Source organism: Schistocerca americana, chromosome 1 (assembly GCF_021461395.2).
Source record: "Schistocerca americana isolate TAMUIC-IGC-003095 chromosome 1, iqSchAmer2.1, whole genome shotgun sequence".
In the NCBI taxonomy this organism is placed as follows: Eukaryota; Metazoa; Arthropoda; class Insecta; order Orthoptera; family Acrididae; genus Schistocerca; species Schistocerca americana.
Window position 1 is genome coordinate 376,464,553 of NC_060119.1, and position 19,770 is coordinate 376,484,322.

Here is a 19,770-nt window from a genome sequence, read left to right on the forward strand (position 1 = left end):
AGCGGTTCTAGGCGCTTCAGTCTGGAACGGCGTCACCGCTACGATCGCAGGCTCGAATCCTGCCTCGAGCAGGGATGTGTGTGATGTCCTTAGGTTAGTTAGGTTTAAGTGGTTCTAAGTTCTAGGGGACTGATGACCTCATATGTGAGGTGAGTGAACTGCTGTAGCCATTTTTGGGATTGTGAACCACTGAGGCTATGGCGAGGACGGAGCCTCTCCGTCGTTTCTAGGTCCCCAGTTCCATACACACAATACCGTGTTTAAAGATTTAGAAGTCAGTGTGCACATGTAACCTCATATCTCGCTACACTAAAACACCTGGACCACCAAAACGACCATGTTCGACAATGTTGCTGGATGCATGTCGTATTCTCGCCTCTCGCCGTATGATGGTATGTCCAGCATTGCCCGGACTTACATCCCATCGAACACGAGTGGGATGTCTTGGGGAGACGTACTGTAGCACGTGCGCAAGCACCAACGATGACTGAGCAGTTTTCAACCGTGCTAGTAGAGGAATGGAACGCCTTGCCACAAAAACTACTTACCAACCCGGTGTCCAAAATGGGAGCCCGTTGCAGAGCATACACTGCCGTTCGTGGTTCAAGAATGGTTCAAATGGCTCTGAGCACTATGGGACTTAACTGCTGAGGTCATCAGTCCCCTAGAACTCAGAACTACTTAAACCTAACTAACCTAAGGACATCACACACACCCATGCCCGAGGGAGGATGCGAACCTGCGACCGTAGCGGTAGCGCGGTTCCAGACTGAGGCGCCTAGAACCGCTCGGCGGTCCGTTCGTGGTCATCACACACCCTTTCAGGAACCATGACCCGTCTTTTGTAGCGTTCAGGGTAGCATCATGAGTGGTGGGGACTTGATTGTAATTATTGTCTTTGGAAAAAATCATTTCTGTTCATCTCATTGCGTCTTTCTTTCTGTACCATACTATAGCAGTGTTCTGTATATGTGGTCCAAGGTTCATAGAGCTGTGTTACTTGGAAGTTAACACGTATGCGAAAATTAATTTTGGACACTAGTGTAGACTGACAAGCTGATGACGGCTAGAGAGGAACTAAACTTATTTTGGCCAGTCGCTGCAGTGTTGTTGACGAGAGTGACGGCTCGTGGCCTGCCCGCAGAGCCGGCCGGCCGCCCCCGCGGCGCGGGCGTCATCGTGGCGCCGCCCGCCGGCTGCTGGTGCGTGCAGAGCAGCGCCTGCGCCGCCGCGGCGCGCGCCCCCGCCGCGCTGCTGAGGGCCGCCGCCTGCGCCCGCGGCGACGCCGGGCCCTACGTCTGCTGTGACGAGCTGGCGCGCCGCCTGCCCTTCACGCAGAGGCCGCCCACCGTCGAAGACAACGACATCTCGCACGACAGCCACGCGCTCGACCTGCCGGACCTCTGGCACGCGACTGCGCCCGGTGGCCACGAAGTTTCTTTACAGGTCCCCTTCCGACAACGCGGCACCGCTTACCGGGTGCCTGCACCTGGGTCTGCAGGCAGAAATGACGCCACATCACAGCCGTACGACAGACGAGTGTACCGACCGACGACTACTTCCTCCAGTTCGCCGCACTACGAGTACGACAGACGAGTGTACCGACCGACGACTACTTCCTCCAGTTCGCCGCACTACGACGGTCATCACAGCTTCGATTACGGAGGTAACCCTGGCTATTTTCGTGGACCGGACGATGGTTTCATCAGAATCTCGCCCACAGCGACGCCGACGTCGCCAGTGAGAACTATTAGTGACCCGTATTCCTCTGGAGCGACGAATTCTCCCTTCTCTTCCTGGAATCTCAGTCCTACAAAACCGCAGACTCAGTATACTAATAACCGCGGGACCACCAAAAGCCGCAAGAATACGGCTCAGCGCGAAAGCAGCACACAAACTCCCCATTTCAAGCCTGCTCTGAACGAAGAATCCACGTCTCTCAGCTCTTCACAAGAAGATGACTTCCCACATCGCGGAATAATCGAATCTGAAAGACGCCACGACACCGGCAGTGTACCGCAGGACAAGCCAGACAATCGTGACGGAACTCCATCGCACGCACAAACTCCCGATTTCAAGCCTGCTCTGAAGGAAGAACCCAGCTCTCCACACGAAGGTAACCCTCCACATCGCGGTATCGTCGAATCTGAAAGACGCCACGATACCAGCGCAGTACCACAGGAGAAGCCAGTCCATCGTGACGAAACTCCACCGCACGCACAAACTCCCCATTTGAAGCCCGCTGTGAAGGAAGAACCCAGACATTTCAGCTCTCCACATGAAGATAACTCGCCACATCGCAGCATCTTCGAATCCGACCGACGCCACGATATCACCAGAGCACCACAGGAAAAGCCAGCACACCGTGAAGTAAACGAACCTGAACGACTACACGACACAGCAGGAGTGCCGCCAGAGAAGCCACCAAATCGTGGTCCCAACGAGTCAGACAGATGGCGCAACACTGGCAGAGCACCACAGGGGGGCTCACCGCATCACGGTCTCACCGAACCTGAACCACACCAGAACACAGACAGAGTAGCACAGAGGAAGCCACCACATCGTGATGCTACTGACCGTGAGCGACAGCACGGCAGAGGTAGAATACCACACGAGAATCCACCACCTCGTGGTCTTCCCGAATATGAACGACGACACGACACACGTCGAGTATCGCAGAATCCACACCCAAACCCAGTACCCGACTGGCCGCACCAGATACACGGCCCCGAGCATCCGTTCCCTTCCAACCCTCACCACCACCACCATCAACACTCTGACGGTTATCATCCCCATTCATTTCCAGACGTCGAACATTCCCAGACTCTGCCAGAGGACGAGAGACGACCAAACCCTATCCCACTTTTGCCTCCAGAGTTTCTTGAAAACGAGACAGAGTCGACGCTCTCAGAACACAGCAACGACGCAACGGCGACGACAGCGGCAACAACAACGACGACGACGACCACAACGACCAAGAGGCCGATGAAGGCGATTACCACCACCACGACCACGAGCCGGCCGCCATCTGCCTACAATGACGACGCTATCGTCTTCCCCGATTCCGCAGAGACTGGCAACCACGGCGGAAAGCGCTGGACTGACGAACGCGCCGTGGAGAAACACCACCAGCCGAGTAATGGTGACTCCCAGCATCGCGGGGACCCGGAGAAACACCCCAACAGGTCGCTGCTGCCCAGCGAGTGCGCCACGCTGCTCGAAGACCGCATCGTCGGCGGTAGCAAAGCAGAACTCGGCTCCTTCCCCTGGATCGCCAGACTCGGCTACTCCGGTGAGTAACAGACGCTGTTACGAAGCGGCATTCAGTTTATTTATTACTGCAACTTTCCCAGACTTGCTTCACTCTGAAACTAGCCTTCAAATGGCGTATCTGAGTTTCTTTAGAACCGTTTATACAGGACATTTTTAAAAAAAGTGTTTCACTTTCGCACAGGAGATACTATAATACACTATTGGCCATTAAAATTGCTACACCACGAAGATGACGTGCTATAGACGCGAAATTTAACCGACAGGAGGAAGACGCTGTGATATGCAAATGATTAGCTTTTCCGAGAATTCACACAAGGTTGGCGCCGGTGGCGACGCCTACAACGTACTGACATGAGGAAAGTTTTCAACCGATTTCTCATACACAAACAGCAGTTGACCGGCGTTGCCTTGTGAAACGTTGTTGTGATGCCTCGTGTAAGGAGGAGAAATGCGTACCATCACATTTCCGACTTTGATAAAGGTAGAATTGTAGCCTAACGCGATTGCGGTTTACCGTATCGCAACACTGCTGCTCGCGTTGGTCGAGATCCAATGACTGTTAGCAGAATATGGAATCGGTGGGTTCAGGAGCGTAATACGGAACCCTGTGCTAGATCCCAACGGCCTCGTACCAGTAGCATTCTAAATGACAGATATCTTATCCGCGTGGCTGTAACGGATCGTGCAGCCACGTCTCGATCCCAGAGTCAACAGATGGGGACGTTTGCAAGACAATAACCATCTACACTAACAGTTCGACGACGTTTGCAGCAGCATGGACTATCAGTTCGGAGACCACGGCTGCGGTTACCCTTGAGGCTGCATCACAGACAGGAGCGCCTGTGATGATGCACTCAACGACGAACGTGGGTGCACGAATGGCAAAACGTCATTTTTTCGGATGAATCCAGGTTCTGTTTACAGTATCATGTTGGTCGCATCCGTGTTTGGCGACATCACGGTGAACGCACATTGGAAGCGTGTGTTCGTCATCGCCATACTAGCGTATCACCCGGCGTGATGGTATGGGGTGCCATTGGTTACACGTCTCGGTCTCCTCTTGTTCGCACTGACAGCACTTTGAACAGTGGGCGTTACATTTCAGATGTGTTACGACCCGTGGCTCTACCCTTCATTCGATCCCTGCGAAACCCTACATTTCAGCAGTATAATGCGCGACCGCATGTTGCAGGTCCTGTACGGTCCTTTCTGGATACAGAAAATGTTCGACTGCTGCCATGGCCAGCACATTCTCCAGATCTCTCACCAATTGAAAACGTCTGGTCAATGGTGGCCGAGCAACTGGCTCGTCACAACACGCCAGTCACTACTCTCGATGAACTGTGGTATCGTGTTGAAGTGGCATGGGCACCTGTACCTGTACATGCCATCCAAGCTCTGTTTGACTCAATGCCCAGGTGTATCAAGGCCGTTATTACGGCCAGAGGTGGTTGTTCTGGGTACTGATTTCTCAGGATCTATGCACCCAAATTGCTTGAAAATGTAATCACATGTCAGATCTAGTTTAATATATTTGTCCAATGAATACCCGTCTATTATCTACATTTCTTCCTGGTGCAGAAATTTTGATGACCAGTTGTGTAGTATTGGATTTTCACTTTACGTCTTTACTAAAGCTCTTTCGCTACTTTACTTAGGTATCAGATGATACATATGAGGGTAATCCCAAAAGTAAGGTCTCCTATTTTTTATAAGTTCGTAGACCTTTATTTCTACAATGTTTTACATCAGTTTACAGCTTGAACATTTAGCTATTTTCCTACATAATCACCATTTTCGTCGATGCATTTTTGTAGACGCTGTGCCAGTTTTTGTATGCTCATGTCATACCTGGTCGCCGCCATGCTGTTCAGAAAGTTATGAACCTCTTCTTTCACCTCGTCGTCGGAGCTAAATCGCTTTCCGGCCGAATGTTCTGTTAACCTAGGGAACAGGTGATAGTCACTGGGCGCCAAGTCTGGACTATAGGGTGGGTGGGTGATTATGATCCACTGAAACTGTTGCAGGAGAGCAACGGTTCTCCGAGCGCTGTGTGGGCGAGCGTTGTCATGGATAATGTGTACACCTTTGGTCAACATTCCTCTTCTTCGGTTCTGAATTGCCCATTTGAGTATTTTCAGAGTCTCACAGTACCTGTCGGCGTTAATTGTGGTCCCAGCGATTCAGCTCCGACGACGCGGTGAAAGAAGACGTTCGTAACTTTCTAAACAGCATGGCGGCGAGCTGGTATGACACGGGCATACAAAAACTGGCACAGCGTCTACAAAAATGCATCGACAGAAATGGTGATTATGTCGAGAAATAGCTAAATGTTCAAGCTGTAAACTGATGTAAACCACTGTAGAAATAAACAGGTCTATGATCTTATAAAAAAATAGGAGACCTTACTTTTGGGATTACCCTCTTATGATCATTCAAATGCACGACATCGACATTTGTAGAATATGCCGAGCGAGGTGGCGCAGTGGCTCGCACACTGGACTCGCATTCGGGAGGGCGAAGGTTGACTCGCGTCCGGCCATCCAGATTTAGGTTTTCCGTGATTTCCCTAAATCGCTCCAGGCAAATGCCGGGATAGTTCCTTTGAAAGCGCACGGCCGATTTCTTCTCCTTGACACAATCCGAGCTTGTGCTGCGTCTCTAATGACCTCAATGTCGACGGGACGTTAAACCCAGTCTTGCTTTCTTCCTATTTACACCTATAGAATATCCGTGATTTTAAACAACTCTGGTAGCAGTTGACATTCTACACGATGTGACCGAGTTCATTGCTGCCTATAAAAATTTTGTCATTATCATACAGCTATACTACGTTCGTGATAAGAACAAATCTGTTGTAAATATTAGACTGTGTGCTCTTTCGCGTCCGCTGGAATCTCACTGGACTTCGTTTCCCGTGGCGGGAAAGCCAAGCTGTCTCGAGTGCAGTGAAGTACGATAATAAGTTCTGTGCTGTGTGTTTGGTGCACATCGATTCAGCGATAATACACGACAACAGCTTGACCAGCGCATTTTAACTTGGGAAACGCTGTCCAAGCAGTGGGTATGGGTATAACTAACCTGAGGTAATGTGAACGGATGCAGTTAAGACGCCAAAGAGTCGAGCAGAGACACAGCATAGCTTCTAATGTCATTTAATTTGTATACAGAATGAAATTATACACGGCAATTCGCCAGTAATACGCTTCTTAGGAGACCAGAGGGGCCGGCCGGTGTGGCCGAGCGGTTCTAGGCGCTTCAGTCTAAAAACCGCGCGACCGCTACGGTCGCAGGTTCGAATCCTGCCTCGGGCATGGATGTGTGTGATGTCCTTAGGTTAGTTAGGTTTACGTAGTTATAAGTTCTAGCGGACTGATGACCTCAGATGTTAAGTCCCATAGTACTCAGAGCCATTTGACCCACGTTTTTGAGACCAGACGGAAAACATAGCAGGCTCTCCTTCTTAGGTAACTTAGTGCTGTACTTGAAAATAAGAGTGATGAAAATTCCTATCTTAAACATAGGGTAATATTTCTGCGTGACTATGTGTGACGACAAGTATATTGCAGGGATTTCATAGTACAGTTAAATATTGAATATGGTAAAATTTGAACTCCCTCCATATCTCAATCCGAGGCATACATTTCAGTGCGGTACTGGAACTGCCATCTGATACGTTCATAATGTCAACAACAAAATCCACGAGACACACACAAGCGTCACGTTTCCTCCTCTTCTTATATGACTCACTGCTCTGCATCCCGCCAGCCTTCGGCAGTGATGTATGACAAAGATTCGTGCATTAGTTCCAGTACGACTGCCAACATAAATATTTTATTACTACTTGCGACAAATCATTTAACTTGGGTTCAAATTGCACAACTGTAAAAATGGAACATTTGTACGGTATGCTCGATGTCGTGGAAATTATTACTTTTAAAGTCGCTGTGACTTATAACACCACATCTGTGATATAAAACAATGGACACACACCAAATAAAGAGAATTTTATTTTTCATGTTTGTCCTAAAAGTTTTATTTGTAATGTTTTCCTAATTTAAACAATTTTTATTAACAATCTTTTATAAAATTTCGATGAGTAAGAATTAATATATGCAATTAAAACTAGAATTTTGCGTGTGATATATAATTAGAAACAAGAAGTAGTGCATCTTTCATAAAAATGATGATTATATATGTATAAATAACCTATATAAATTACCTATGATATATGTATCAATCTGGAGTGGATTTTCATTCATTAGTCTGGCTGGGCGTAGCATTCATACAGCAGAAAATATACAACGCTTACATACATACATACAAATTTACATATTTAAGATAAGGTAAATTCTATCATTTAAAGAAATATGTACATAAGCCAGCTGTCTGTTGACACTACAGGATGTTTTCAGTGGGGTTTTCACTGTTTCTCAAGTATTCTTCAGCCCTTGTTTATTTATTAATTAAATCGATAATAGTATAATGTAGTTAACCATACGGTATTGTATGAACTATAAGACGCCACGGATTGTAAGACGCACCTTAATTTTTAAGCAGTTTTTAAAATAATAACGTTTTAATGATTTTTTATTGTACTGCAAAACCATACTAAAAAATTCTTAATTTATAAAACCGAACTGAGCTTTAAAATCCTTGAAGATCGTTATCAGAACTTTCTTCTTTTTCTTCTTCCTCCTCGTCGTCATACTTGTTCTCTTCATATATGTGATAGTATCCACTGCCATAGAGAGCGTTACTTATACCGCATTTCTTGAAAGATTCAACAATAATGTCTTCTCGCACTCTAGACCACGACTGTTTTATCCACTGACTACTTGTTTGATTGCAGGTTGTTTAAAGTTTCCTTCGGCGTGAATCTAGTTTCATACCAGCCTCGTCCACCAACCCCTGTCATGTACGTGAATAGCAACACCTGGCGGTATTTCAGAAGGCGCTTGAAAATGATCGTTGGATTAAGTTTAGTACCGTCAGTACAACATTAAAGGACACCAGTGTAGTGCGTTTTTTCGTATCCATTTGTTTTTGTAGCTACAGTTTTAGCACATTTCATGGCAGCAGTTGTGCTACTCGGCACGTCAAATGTCAGAGGAGTTTCGTGTTGAATAGTAAAGCGATGGGAAGATAATATTTTCTCTTTGTGCTCTTGTGGCATTTTCTGACATATTTTGGTTTTGGTTCGCATTCTAAGTCCATGACACTTCATAAACCTGTAGCACCAACCAACTCCACCCTCTCTCAAAGTCTGTAAAGTTCCACTGTGGAGCGTGTATTTCAATCATTTTTGTATTAATTCCAGTGCCATTTTGAGGGTGTCCTCGAATCCATTCCAGTAGCTCATCTTCTACATCTTCTAGTTCTGGCCATTTTGCATTCAGTCCTCTGTTTGCACATTTAGTCTTCCTCATTTTTTTTCAGTTCTTCTTTACTAGCCCGCCAATCACAAATGTTTTTTTTTTCTGTTGGTGGAGGGCTCAAATGCTACTCAGCTGCTCTGTTTCCATGTTCTGCTGCATATGATATTACTTTCAATTTATGCCTGCATCGTATGAATACTTTTTACTTTTTTCCTAACGAAACTAGCTACTAACAAAAATGTTGTACTGTTACCGGTAACACAAATCACTTTCAGTTCAACTTCACTGGCACGGTAGACTGCTACGACGCATCATAGGCTAGACAGTGTTCTGGGTTTGTGATGGCGGGGCGGAGGGAGACGGTGTTAGCAAGTTTGTGAATTCCAGCAACTCATGTTCGTCGCATCGGTTGCCAGTTGAATCTAATGTTGCCATATAGAGATAGGTTTTCTGCGGCGTCGAATATGTAGCCATTTTTAAGAGTGGCGGTGATTTTAAAACAAACACTGGACTTTTTATATTAATTTCGAGTATAAGAGGTAACTGAATTTTGAAGGCAATTTTTCGAAGAAAAAAGTGTCTAATAGTCCGTAAAATACGGTACCCCTTATATATCGCTGGTTCTCGTGAAATTTTGAAGCAGCGCGCCTTTTGTGCGGCAGAGGTACTGTCTTGCAGTTTTGCGTTCATCCATGAATGCCCAGTTGATACTGCCATACTGGTACGCGCCAGAATAAGAGGAGGAAATCGTCGTTCGATTTTGGTGCGAAACGATCACGTGTAGCCTCGTCGCACCTAAATTACTTGGACAGTGACGAATTGTGAGTTACGAAGTATTACGTCGGTTGGTTGGGTAAGAGTTATTCGGTTTATTCGCAGAAGCTGTACATGATTAAATGCAAAATCAGTGTAAGAAACAGTATCGTCGTTCTTAGCAGGTTTCGCTGGCGGAATATACGAGGGGAAGTCAAAAACTTAAGGGAATTTTTCATTTTCTCTCCGTAGGGCTTGGTAACACTGCTAGAATCCAGGGTCGAAATATTGTGGTCGGCAACAATTCTATACAACGTGTCATTCTTATTTCTGCGTTACAGTGTTGCCAGATCCTCCGAATTTTCGTTAGATCTTCCGATTTTTTAATTATAATACGAAGTTTTGTGTAAATCTTCCGAAATTTTCCCATCTTTCTGAAATTTTGAGTGAATTTTCGGAAATTTTCCGATCTTAAATCATCGATACTACATGTCATATGTCTATCAATTCGATCACAACGAAACATTGCTGTAAGAATTACTATCGATGTACTACTACGGTGTTGTTTGGACGCAAGGGCAGGCAAAGCTTTGAAAAACAAACACTGTCCTGCTGATGTAATCAAAATTTTGTCGATTCAACAAAGGAGCATCCGGGCAACAGCGCGTACAAGGGACTGGGCACTTCGTGACTATTACCAGGTGACATCATAAGGTTGTGGAAGATAGTGGAGTGTTGGAGTTAATTCTAGTGTCCGACTCCACCCGTCGGCTTTGACTAATGACGTAACTTGTTTTTTTTTTTTTTTTGTTTATGCCACAGATTGTAGTTATGAATGTTAAATGCTTTTTCTGGAATTCTTCGTTACGTGCGTATAGTAAAAATCTGATGTACATTGTTCTGTTTTCATATTGTAATTTGTTTTTGGTATCTTTTGTTGATGAAAGCATTCGTGATTTATGGGATTCCGATTTCTTATACAATTGCTTTTCATTATGGGTGAGTCAGTTGTATTTACAGTGAAAATGCCCCTTGGCAGGATGACTGACCGTAAATCAACTATAAGATTTTTACGATCAATGGGCGTTATTGCGGAATTTTGCAAGTGCAGTGATTGTGGTATGGTGTTCACAAGGCTCCATTTTCAAGAACTTCCGATGATTAAACGTGGAAGTGCGCAAAAAATAATATATGGAGGTCCATACGCAGGAGACCTGGTTCGAAAGATCGAGGCCGAATTTAGAAGTAATAGTCATGTTAACTTACTATTCTTACTATTATTATTCTTCTAAATGTGTCACGCACGAAACAGCGGTTCGTGTGGCACTGTAGTTAACTGGGTTTCATTTTATAGAGAAGTATGCCGGGAATTTATAAAGTATAGGGGATCATTGAATGGGGAGGGTAGGGTTTACAATTGAAATAGACGAGTCAAATTTTGGAAAGAGAAAGTATGAAAGAGGGCATGAGGTTGTTGGGCCTTGGGTTTTTGGAGTAGCAATTTCTGGAGGGGATTGTGCAGATGTTGTATTTAGGATCGTTCCAATTCGTATGAAAGAACTGTTAACGTCTTTAATTGAAGAATATGTGGAAGAAATTTCGCTAGTGCGACTGGATGGGTTTGCTTCCTACAAGGGGTTGGATGACGGGTTATCATTTGGTTGTAAATCACAATATTGAGTTTAAAGATTACAAGACAGGGGCGTGTACAAACACTATCGAGGACATTGCGGAACTGTAAAATCTGTCGTCGGGCAGGGAAAGAGAAGGATTTTAGTATTGCAAGGCCATATGGATAACTACTGTTGGAGGAAGAGTATTCCTAAAGGTTATTGTGTATTTCTAGCATTTATGAAAGTAGTCAGCAAAATGTACAAGCCTCGTTTTGTTAGTTAGGTGTGGGTAAATTTTCTATTTTTTTCTTGTTTTCTCCTGTTTTTTTTTTTTTTTTTTTTGATGGTCTGTGGATTTTGTACTTTTTTGGTTTGTCTGGGGAGGGCGAGGGTTTTCAAAAAAAAAAAAAAAGTGTTCAAATGTGTGTGAAACCTTATGGGACTTAACTGAGAAGGTCATCAGTCCGTAAGCTTACACACTACTTAACCTAAATTATCCTAAGGACAAACACACAAACCCACGCCCGAGGGAGGACTCTAACCTGGGCCGGAGGGTTTTCTGTCGTTTCAATATTTTTTGGTGTAATGGTGGGCCGAGGGGTTGGGTGTTGTGTCTTGTGCCTGTGGGTTTATGTGATGGATTTGTGATATAATTTGTCTTCATTATTTTAAAATTTTGCGTCTGGGTGGGGGGCGGGTGGCGGGGAAGAATTGATTTGGGTGGTGCCTCTTTCGTGCCTGGCAGCTAGTGTGTCTTATCGATTTTTTGTTTAGTTATTCTGGTTGTCGGTTCCAAAGTTCTGTTACTTTTGCGTTTAATTTTTAGTTTTTTTTATTGTGTAGTGATGTTTTTTTCGGAGTAGGATTAAAATCCAAGGAGAAGAAATAAAAACTTTGAGGTTCGCCGATGACATTGTAATTCCGTCAGAGACAGCAAAAGACCTGGAAGAGCAGTGGAACGGAATGGACAGTGTCTTTAAAGGAGGATATAAGATGAACATCAACAAAAGCAAAACGACGATAATGGAATGTAGTCGAATTAAGTCGAGTGGTGCTGAGGGAATTCGATTAGGAATTGAGACACTTAAAGTAGTAAAGGAGTTTTGCTATTTGGGGAGCAAAGTAACTAATGATGGTTGAAGTAGAGAGGATATAAAATGTAGACTGGCAATGACAAGGAAAGCGTTTCTGAAGAAGAGGAGTTTGCTAACATCGAGTATAGATTTAAGTGTCAGCAAATCGTTTCTGAAAGTATTTGTGTGGAGTGAAGCCATGTATGGAAGTGAAACATGGACGATAAATAGTTTGGACAAGAAGAGAATAGAAGCTTTCGAAATGTGGTGCTACAGAAGAATAGTGAAGATTAGATGGATAGATCACATAACTAATGAGGAGGTATTGAATAGAATTGGGGAGAAGAGACATTTGTGGCACAACTTGACTAGAAGAAGGGATCGGTCGGTAGGACATGTTCTGAGGCATCAAGGGATCACCAATTTAGTATTGGAGGGCAGCGTGGCGGGTAAAAATCGTAGAGGGAGACCAAGAGATGAATACACTAAGCATATTCAAAAGGATGTAGGTTGCAGTAGGTACTGGGAGCAGATCCCTGATGTAGTCCTACTCTCAGTGGAAATGCCTTTGTTGCACCTGCACTGCTCCTAATTTGTGTCAGTGCACCTTCATACATGTCCGCTACCTCCCTGATGTATTTTTCTGGCAGGAATTTACTTCTCAGACATCTCCATACCTCTTGCCTCGGCACTCTGTCATATGCCTTCTCAAGATCGATAAAGGCTATATGCAATTCGGCTTGCACTTCTCCGTGCCTCGCCTTAGTGCAAATATTGCATCGGTTGTTCCTCTTCCCGGCATAAACCCAAACTGTTTCTAGACGCAACCTCTTCTCAGTTATCCTTTCCCAGATATTCATTGTGTGGGACATCATTGTTATCCCTCTATAATTGCCACAGTTTTGGATATCGCCCTTCCCCTTATACATGGGAACCGCATGCGGCATTCTTTCTCCTTTCCACATCTTCTCCATTAGATCCCAGATTATGGCCTTCCCATTTTTCATTTTCTTCATTGCGTTTTTGACTTCTTCCCTACTTATACTTTGGGTCATTCCTTCATTTATATCTCCATCCTCATACTTCTCTCGTACATTTTCCTAATTTAATAGTCTTTCAAAGTACTCCCATCACCTTTTCAGGATTTTCTCCAGGTCGTGTAATACTACATCTGACTCATTCTTTATCTGCCTCATTGATGTTATGTCCTTGGTCACCTTATTTCTTACTTTAGCAATCCGTAGGAGTTGTCTGCCGTCCTGTCTTCTTTCCAGCTCCTCATACGCCTCTTCCATTGCCACAGCCTTTGCTTTTGCCACTGCTCTTTTTGCCATCTTGTAGTCTTCCCTATCCTCCTGTCTTCCTGTTAAGTCCCATTGTTTTTTACCTCTTTCTTCACTTTTATCGCTTTCTGACGCTGACCATGCCTCCTTATCTTTTGTGGTCCCTTTCCTGTCGTTACACCCAGCACGTCTTTTCCAGCTTTTGTCATTACATTGCTATTATAACTCCACCACTCCTGTACATCCTCTGGTGATTTCACTTCTCTTAATACTATTTCCCTGAATTTTTCTCGCAACACTTCTTCTTTCAGTTTCCATCACTTTATTCTTTGTTCTCCTCGCTTGATACATTTACGTCTTTTCCCCACTACCATTTCGTAATCGGCCACTACGAGTACATTTTCCTGTCAGGCACGACGTTTTATTTAATTACTTCTTTACTACGAACTGTATTCGCGACACTTTTTTCAGACAGTGCTCATATATAGCACTGAATATACATGCAAAATTATACCGTTGTACGGCACATAGTACAGGAGACATGACGTCGTAAACACTGAGATGCGTGAAAAACTGCCGCATCGTGTACGACACCAGATTTTATTACTTCTTTGTTGTTAGATCTACTCGCAACCCATTTGGCACACAGTATTCACATAGCCCCGGGGGGGGGGGGGGGGGGGGGTGAGAAAGGAGAAGGACAGAGAAATGGAGGTGGTGGAGATGGACGAGAATTCGAGGTGGAGGAGGTGGACAGAGAGATGGGCAGAGAGAGGCGGAAGGAGCAGACCGCCTAATGGAAATGAAATATATACCCAGGAAACGTCGGGGACTCAGCTAGTTCGTAAAAAATGGTTCAAATGGCTCTGAGCACTATGGGACTCAACTGCTGTGGTCATAACTCCCCTAGAACTTAGAACTACTTAAACCTAACTAACCTAAGGACAGCACACAACACCCAGCCATCACGAGGCAGAGAAAATCCCTGACCCCGCCGGGAATCGAACCCGGGAACCCGGGCATGGGAAGCGAGAACGCTACCGCACGACCACGAGATGCGGGCCGCTAGTTCGTAAATAAAAGGCAAGCTGTGAACTGCGTACCTGCAGCTCTCGGTCTTAAAATCCATTGCAAAAACTGTAGGACTTAAGCTCGCGCCATGAATACTCCCATGTCTGTAAGTTTCTGCAAAAACCTGCTCAGCTATTTTGAGACGGAAAGTTGCGTCGAAGACGTCATTCGGCGTAACGCCGTTGGGTAAAGCATAGCAAAAAACCACGTCTGAAATTTCCCTCTCGGAATAACAGAGCTAGATTTCGGTGCTTATTTGAACACTCTTGAAAGTTTTTCAATTATAAAACGTTATTAACATTCTAAATCTTTATTCTTCATGTTTGCATACTTGCCGTTCTATGCCGCTAGAGATCTCTGAATTGTAGCGCTTAACACGGCGGTGTGTAACGTAACTATGTCGGCGAGTGAGAAACAGCGTGCCGTAATCCGGTTTTAAATTCGAAGAATTCATCCACTCTCTCCTTCAGTGTGAAAATACGAGTCCACGTACGAGCGCTGCGACATCTGCAAAAATCAGACGCCTTGAGTTCACTGTCAATCGTCCTCTATACAGTCCCCACTTCGTCCTATCTGATTTTCATCTGTTTCCAAAACTGAAGGAACATCCTCGAGGACTTCGCTTTGATAGTGATGAAGCGGTGCAAGCCACCGGTAGTTGGCTTGAGGAGTATGATGTAGATGTAGACGTGATGTCAACAGAGCCAAACATTCTCCAGCGACGATATCAACAAACTGGTCTCGTGTTGAGAGAAGTCTGTTCGTTGCCAGGGTGACTATGGTTTTTTTTGTGGTTTTAGGACGCACAACTACAGTGGTCATTAGCGCCCAGACTAAATTATGAATACACTGCGAGGTACAATGTTAAAACAGCAACTAAAAAGGACAACACTATAAAAGGCACATTAACAGGCAAGGGATTAAAAGAAAAGAGCATAATAAAATGTCCTTAGACAGGTTTGTCAAGTGGATAAAACGAAGAACGCGAGCAGCTGCTCCTGGGTCATCCCCTAAAATTGCATCCAGGGTGACTATGATGAGAAAGTGTAAAGTCCAGGTTGAAATGTGTATAAGGTGTACTTGCTTGTGCGAATGGGCGTGTGTGTGTTTTTTTTTTCTGATGAAGGCTTGGCGTATAGCTTAATGTGTAACAGTCTCTTCGTTGTGCCTTTCTGCAACTCAACATGTCTCTTTACGGTGCGCAGCAATCTGTCCTTTCCATAATTGTTGAGAAACAAATACGTAGACATGAAGAGTAAAGATGTAGAATATTAGTAACGGCTGCAGTATTAAAAAAAAAAAAGATTTAAGAATTTTCACATAAAGTATGGAAGGCATTACTTTTCAGCACGCCCTCGTAAAATGACCCATACCTCAACAACTAATTGTTTTTAGACTTACGTTTGTTACACTTTTTTTATAGTTTTGAGCCGTACTATCTCTTAATAATATGAGATTCTGAAACACCGAGAATTTTATTTGTTCAAGTCGTCGTGATCAGAGCATACGAAAATACAACATGCCTCAACAAAGTTTGATGAATTCATCGATGTGTGAAGGTGACATGTTCTAAAAATGCCTGCACGTAAGTGCGAATGACAAAGACATAGCGCACAGCTCAAGGCAGTACCAAGTTGAAACAAATTTGCGTTTTGTGGCAAGTCTAACATACAGGGAATTAGTACGTAACAGTGCGAAAACGCACGAAAATAAGAACTGAGTCAAACGGATAAGCATAGGCTAACTTTTGTTAAATCTTTTTAAAAACATAGTCAAAGATTAATAAAATATACCAAAAGGCCCAATAGTGTCGTAGTTGATGAAATTTGACTATTTTTCATAAATAAAAAATAACGAACGTGGAAACTCACCAACAGCTGGTCCGTACTTTCACTCGGTAGCGTTTTGGCGGAATCGTAATGACATAGTACGTCCTCTTCAGTATTCGTTCAGCGGCGCATCATACGGTTCTTGGCGCGTAGGGAGTTTGTGACTCACTAGCGACGGCGTGGAAGGCAATGCCCCTTGGCAGTGGCGTGATGGTGCCACACAATGAAGCTATCGATAATAAAAGATCAGTCACGATTCCTGAGTCATGGGTAGCTGGCATTTTCGTTGAACTTACAGCTCACCACAAGAAATAGTTTGCCATAATGAATGCAAGAAGGAAGGAAGCTTGAGTTCAACGTACCGTTGACACTGAGCTCGTTAAAGACAAACTGTTCAGTTGCATATGGATAGTGAAGAAAAGCGACGATGACAAATTTAAGAAAGTAATGTGACATATGCCTAAATGTAATTTAGGGGGCCCATAGGAAATATGAAGATGAGAAGTCGAGCATGAATTCAGCGTCTTACCCACTCCATCGCCTCGATCGCTGAAATAACTCAGCAAATAGGAAATCGTTGACCGGTGTTACAGTGAAAGATTTTGTATTAGCAACTACCATGTCTTGCACAGGGAAACGAAAATAGCCTTATAGTATGTCTAAATGTCTCTCAGGATCTAACTTACCCTAGACAATGAACAGTTATCTGCTCTCTGCAAAAGATGCCGGAAGTGGTTCAAATGGCTCTGAGCACTATGGGACTTAGAACTTAGAACTACTTAAACCTAACTAACCTAAGGACATCACACAACACCCAGCCATCACGAGGCAGAGAAAATCCCTGACCCCGCCGGGAATCGAACCCGGGAACCCGGGCGTGGGAAGCGAGAACGCTACCGCACGACCACGAGATGCGGGCCCCGGAAGTGGTCACCGGTAGCATCGATGTAACATCTTTTCTCTTTACATTACGTTATATCGAAATGGTCAGTCTTATCTTTATCTATATAACTAGTTTATGACAAATTTTTGTTTCGTGGTGGTGGTGGTTGGTGTTTAACGTCCCGTCGACAACGAGGTCATTAGAGACGGAGCACAAGCTCGGGTGAGGGAAGGATGGGTAAGGAAATCGGCCGTGCCCTTTCAGAGGAACCATCCCGGCATTTACCTGAAGCGATTTAGGGAAATCACGGAAAACCTAAATCAGGATGGCCGGAGACGGGATTGAACCGTCGTCCTCCCGACTGCGAGTTCTGTTTCGTGTTCCAGTGCGATATGTTTTTCGTTACGGACAATCGTTAGCACTTTGCAATGACACATGAGATAGTGATGTGTTTCGATGTTTTATTCTGCGAGCCTTACAGAGGGCTCTAGAAATTTACACCTACCTGAAGAAAAAGAAAATCAGCAAGCAATCCACACTAAGAAACACCAATTTCTTAGACATCTGGCTCCCCGTTGTCGACAGCTTCACCTAAAAATACTCTCCAGGTTCGCAGCTTAAAACTATTTTACATTTTTATTAAACCTCAAATATTTCCTTTATTGTTTTATTGGAAAGACATGAATTTGAAATTTTGAACAAGTCGAAATAGAGCATCTGTTAAAGCTAAAGCATGGTAATAACTTTAATGTATCGAACTGTGTACTTTTTTTTGTGTAATCATGACGTGATCCCATTCCACAGTTGTCACTGGGCACGTAACTTTTTATATCCACTTGACTTTAACCGTTTTTATCATTTGAATTTGCTTCTCTACAGGATAACGTAAGTTGTACTTTCTCTACTTATACTGTACATATTTACTTTGTTTCTGATCTCCCTCTATAGGCGGCTCTGGTGATCTTTCGGTAAAGCGCTTGAGTGGAAACGAACGGCTTGCGGGATCGAATCTCACTCGGATCTTGGATTTTCCAGACTGCGTTTTAACCTAGCTTTCACCTCTCAACGATGTGAGGAGTAGCCAAAAACGACACGTGGCTCGGAATCCACGTTAAAATGTAGGTCCCCATTCACAGGCTGGATAATGGGTAGGTTGGGGACACGCAAATCGCCGAGGTGCCATCCAGTTGAACGACTTGCACCAGGCTGGTGAGCCACACGATATTATTATCTCCCGCTATTTAAAGTACTTATATATCCACTGTATTATCCATTAAAATTGGAAGTTTCAGTTACACTGGCAAATGGTCGAATATAATGGCCGAAATCGGTCGCGTAGAGCTTGTAAAGTTCCTTTTAGCAACTGGAGCGTTTTCTCGTGAAGTTACTGGAACTGCTCTTGTGGAGACTGCAACTCAGAATATATGCACTTGTGCCTTATTGACATCATTAGAATTTTGAGAAAAGTCCAGTTTGTGGTGTGAGGAACATGGGGGCATTGTACTGACCGATAGCACAAACCGTTGGCTGTAGTGCAGTGGCTGCAGAATGAGATGCACTTAGGACAACTGTGTGCAAGAAGAGTGGGCACAGACCCTTCCAGGAGGGCTACAACACCACAAGAGTGTAGGACTGTTCGACTCTCTCTATTAGACGGATGACAACAGCTAAAACTCGCCAAGGGTTGGTCACCACGAATGGTCCGGAACAGATTGCGCGAAGCTGGGTTGAGATTTCTAGTTGCCACGCGTCTTGTACCGTGACACTAGACCACAAACAGAGAGACTTGTATAGTGTAGAGCCAGAGTCAACATGGGACATGCCGTGGCATTATGTTCCGCTCACCGATGAGACTCACTTCGGTGTGTGATGTTGGATCGATGCCAACGTATCCTTAGACGACATGGTGAAAGGCCACGGTAAGCAGCATTTCTGAAACTCCAGCTATTGTGGTGTGGAGAGCTACTGGAGACTACAAAAGGACTGATCTGGTAATTATTGAAGGGAGGATGAATGCTCATCGGTACGTAGCAAGAATGGTAAACCTTGTTGTCATATCCTTTGCGATTGGGGTACCAAATTGTATATTCCAGCTGGATGGTGCACACCCCCATACTGCAGCTTACGCCTCGAGAAATTTAAGAATCCTTGTCTGACCTGCTCGGTCCGTAGAGTTTGTCCGGGCAGCTGTATGCGAGGTGATTCAGCTGCACTTACAGATCTCGTTTTCTGCAACCCACAGTGTTATATCTGCCCTTTAGAAACCACGGTCAAGATTTTCATATTCTCTCACTCGCTACGTGGGAACTATTGGTCCTACAGAAAAAATGAGCAGGATCTTTTTGTAGAAAAATTAGCATCGTTAAATTTTGAACTGGGATACGTTCTCACTGGAGGCCGTAGTTTTCCAGATATTCAAGGAAAACGTACGAAAGTGACCTCCAAATGCACACCCTCTCCCACATTCAGTCCCCACCGGTCAGGATTTCTAGTATGTTGTTCATGGCACTCCTTCCTGCTACTGTACAAAAATTTTGCGACTACACGAATTATTTACCACATTCGACCATTTTTGTTCTTCATTGACTGGCCTTATTAAGCTATCGGCCTAGGG

General features: G+C 44.5%; 1 protein-coding gene across 1 annotated transcript in view; it reads left to right on the forward strand.

Moving 5' to 3' along the window:
- LOC124551771 overlaps positions 1-19,770 on the forward strand; it is a 236,086-nt gene that overhangs the window by 145,618 nt on the left and 70,698 nt on the right. The window contains exon 5 of the mRNA XM_047126470.1: positions 1,145-3,292. Within this exon, the coding sequence (XP_046982426.1) occupies positions 1,145-3,292 (2,148 nt within the window). The remainder of the gene's footprint in view (positions 1-1,144; positions 3,293-19,770) is intronic.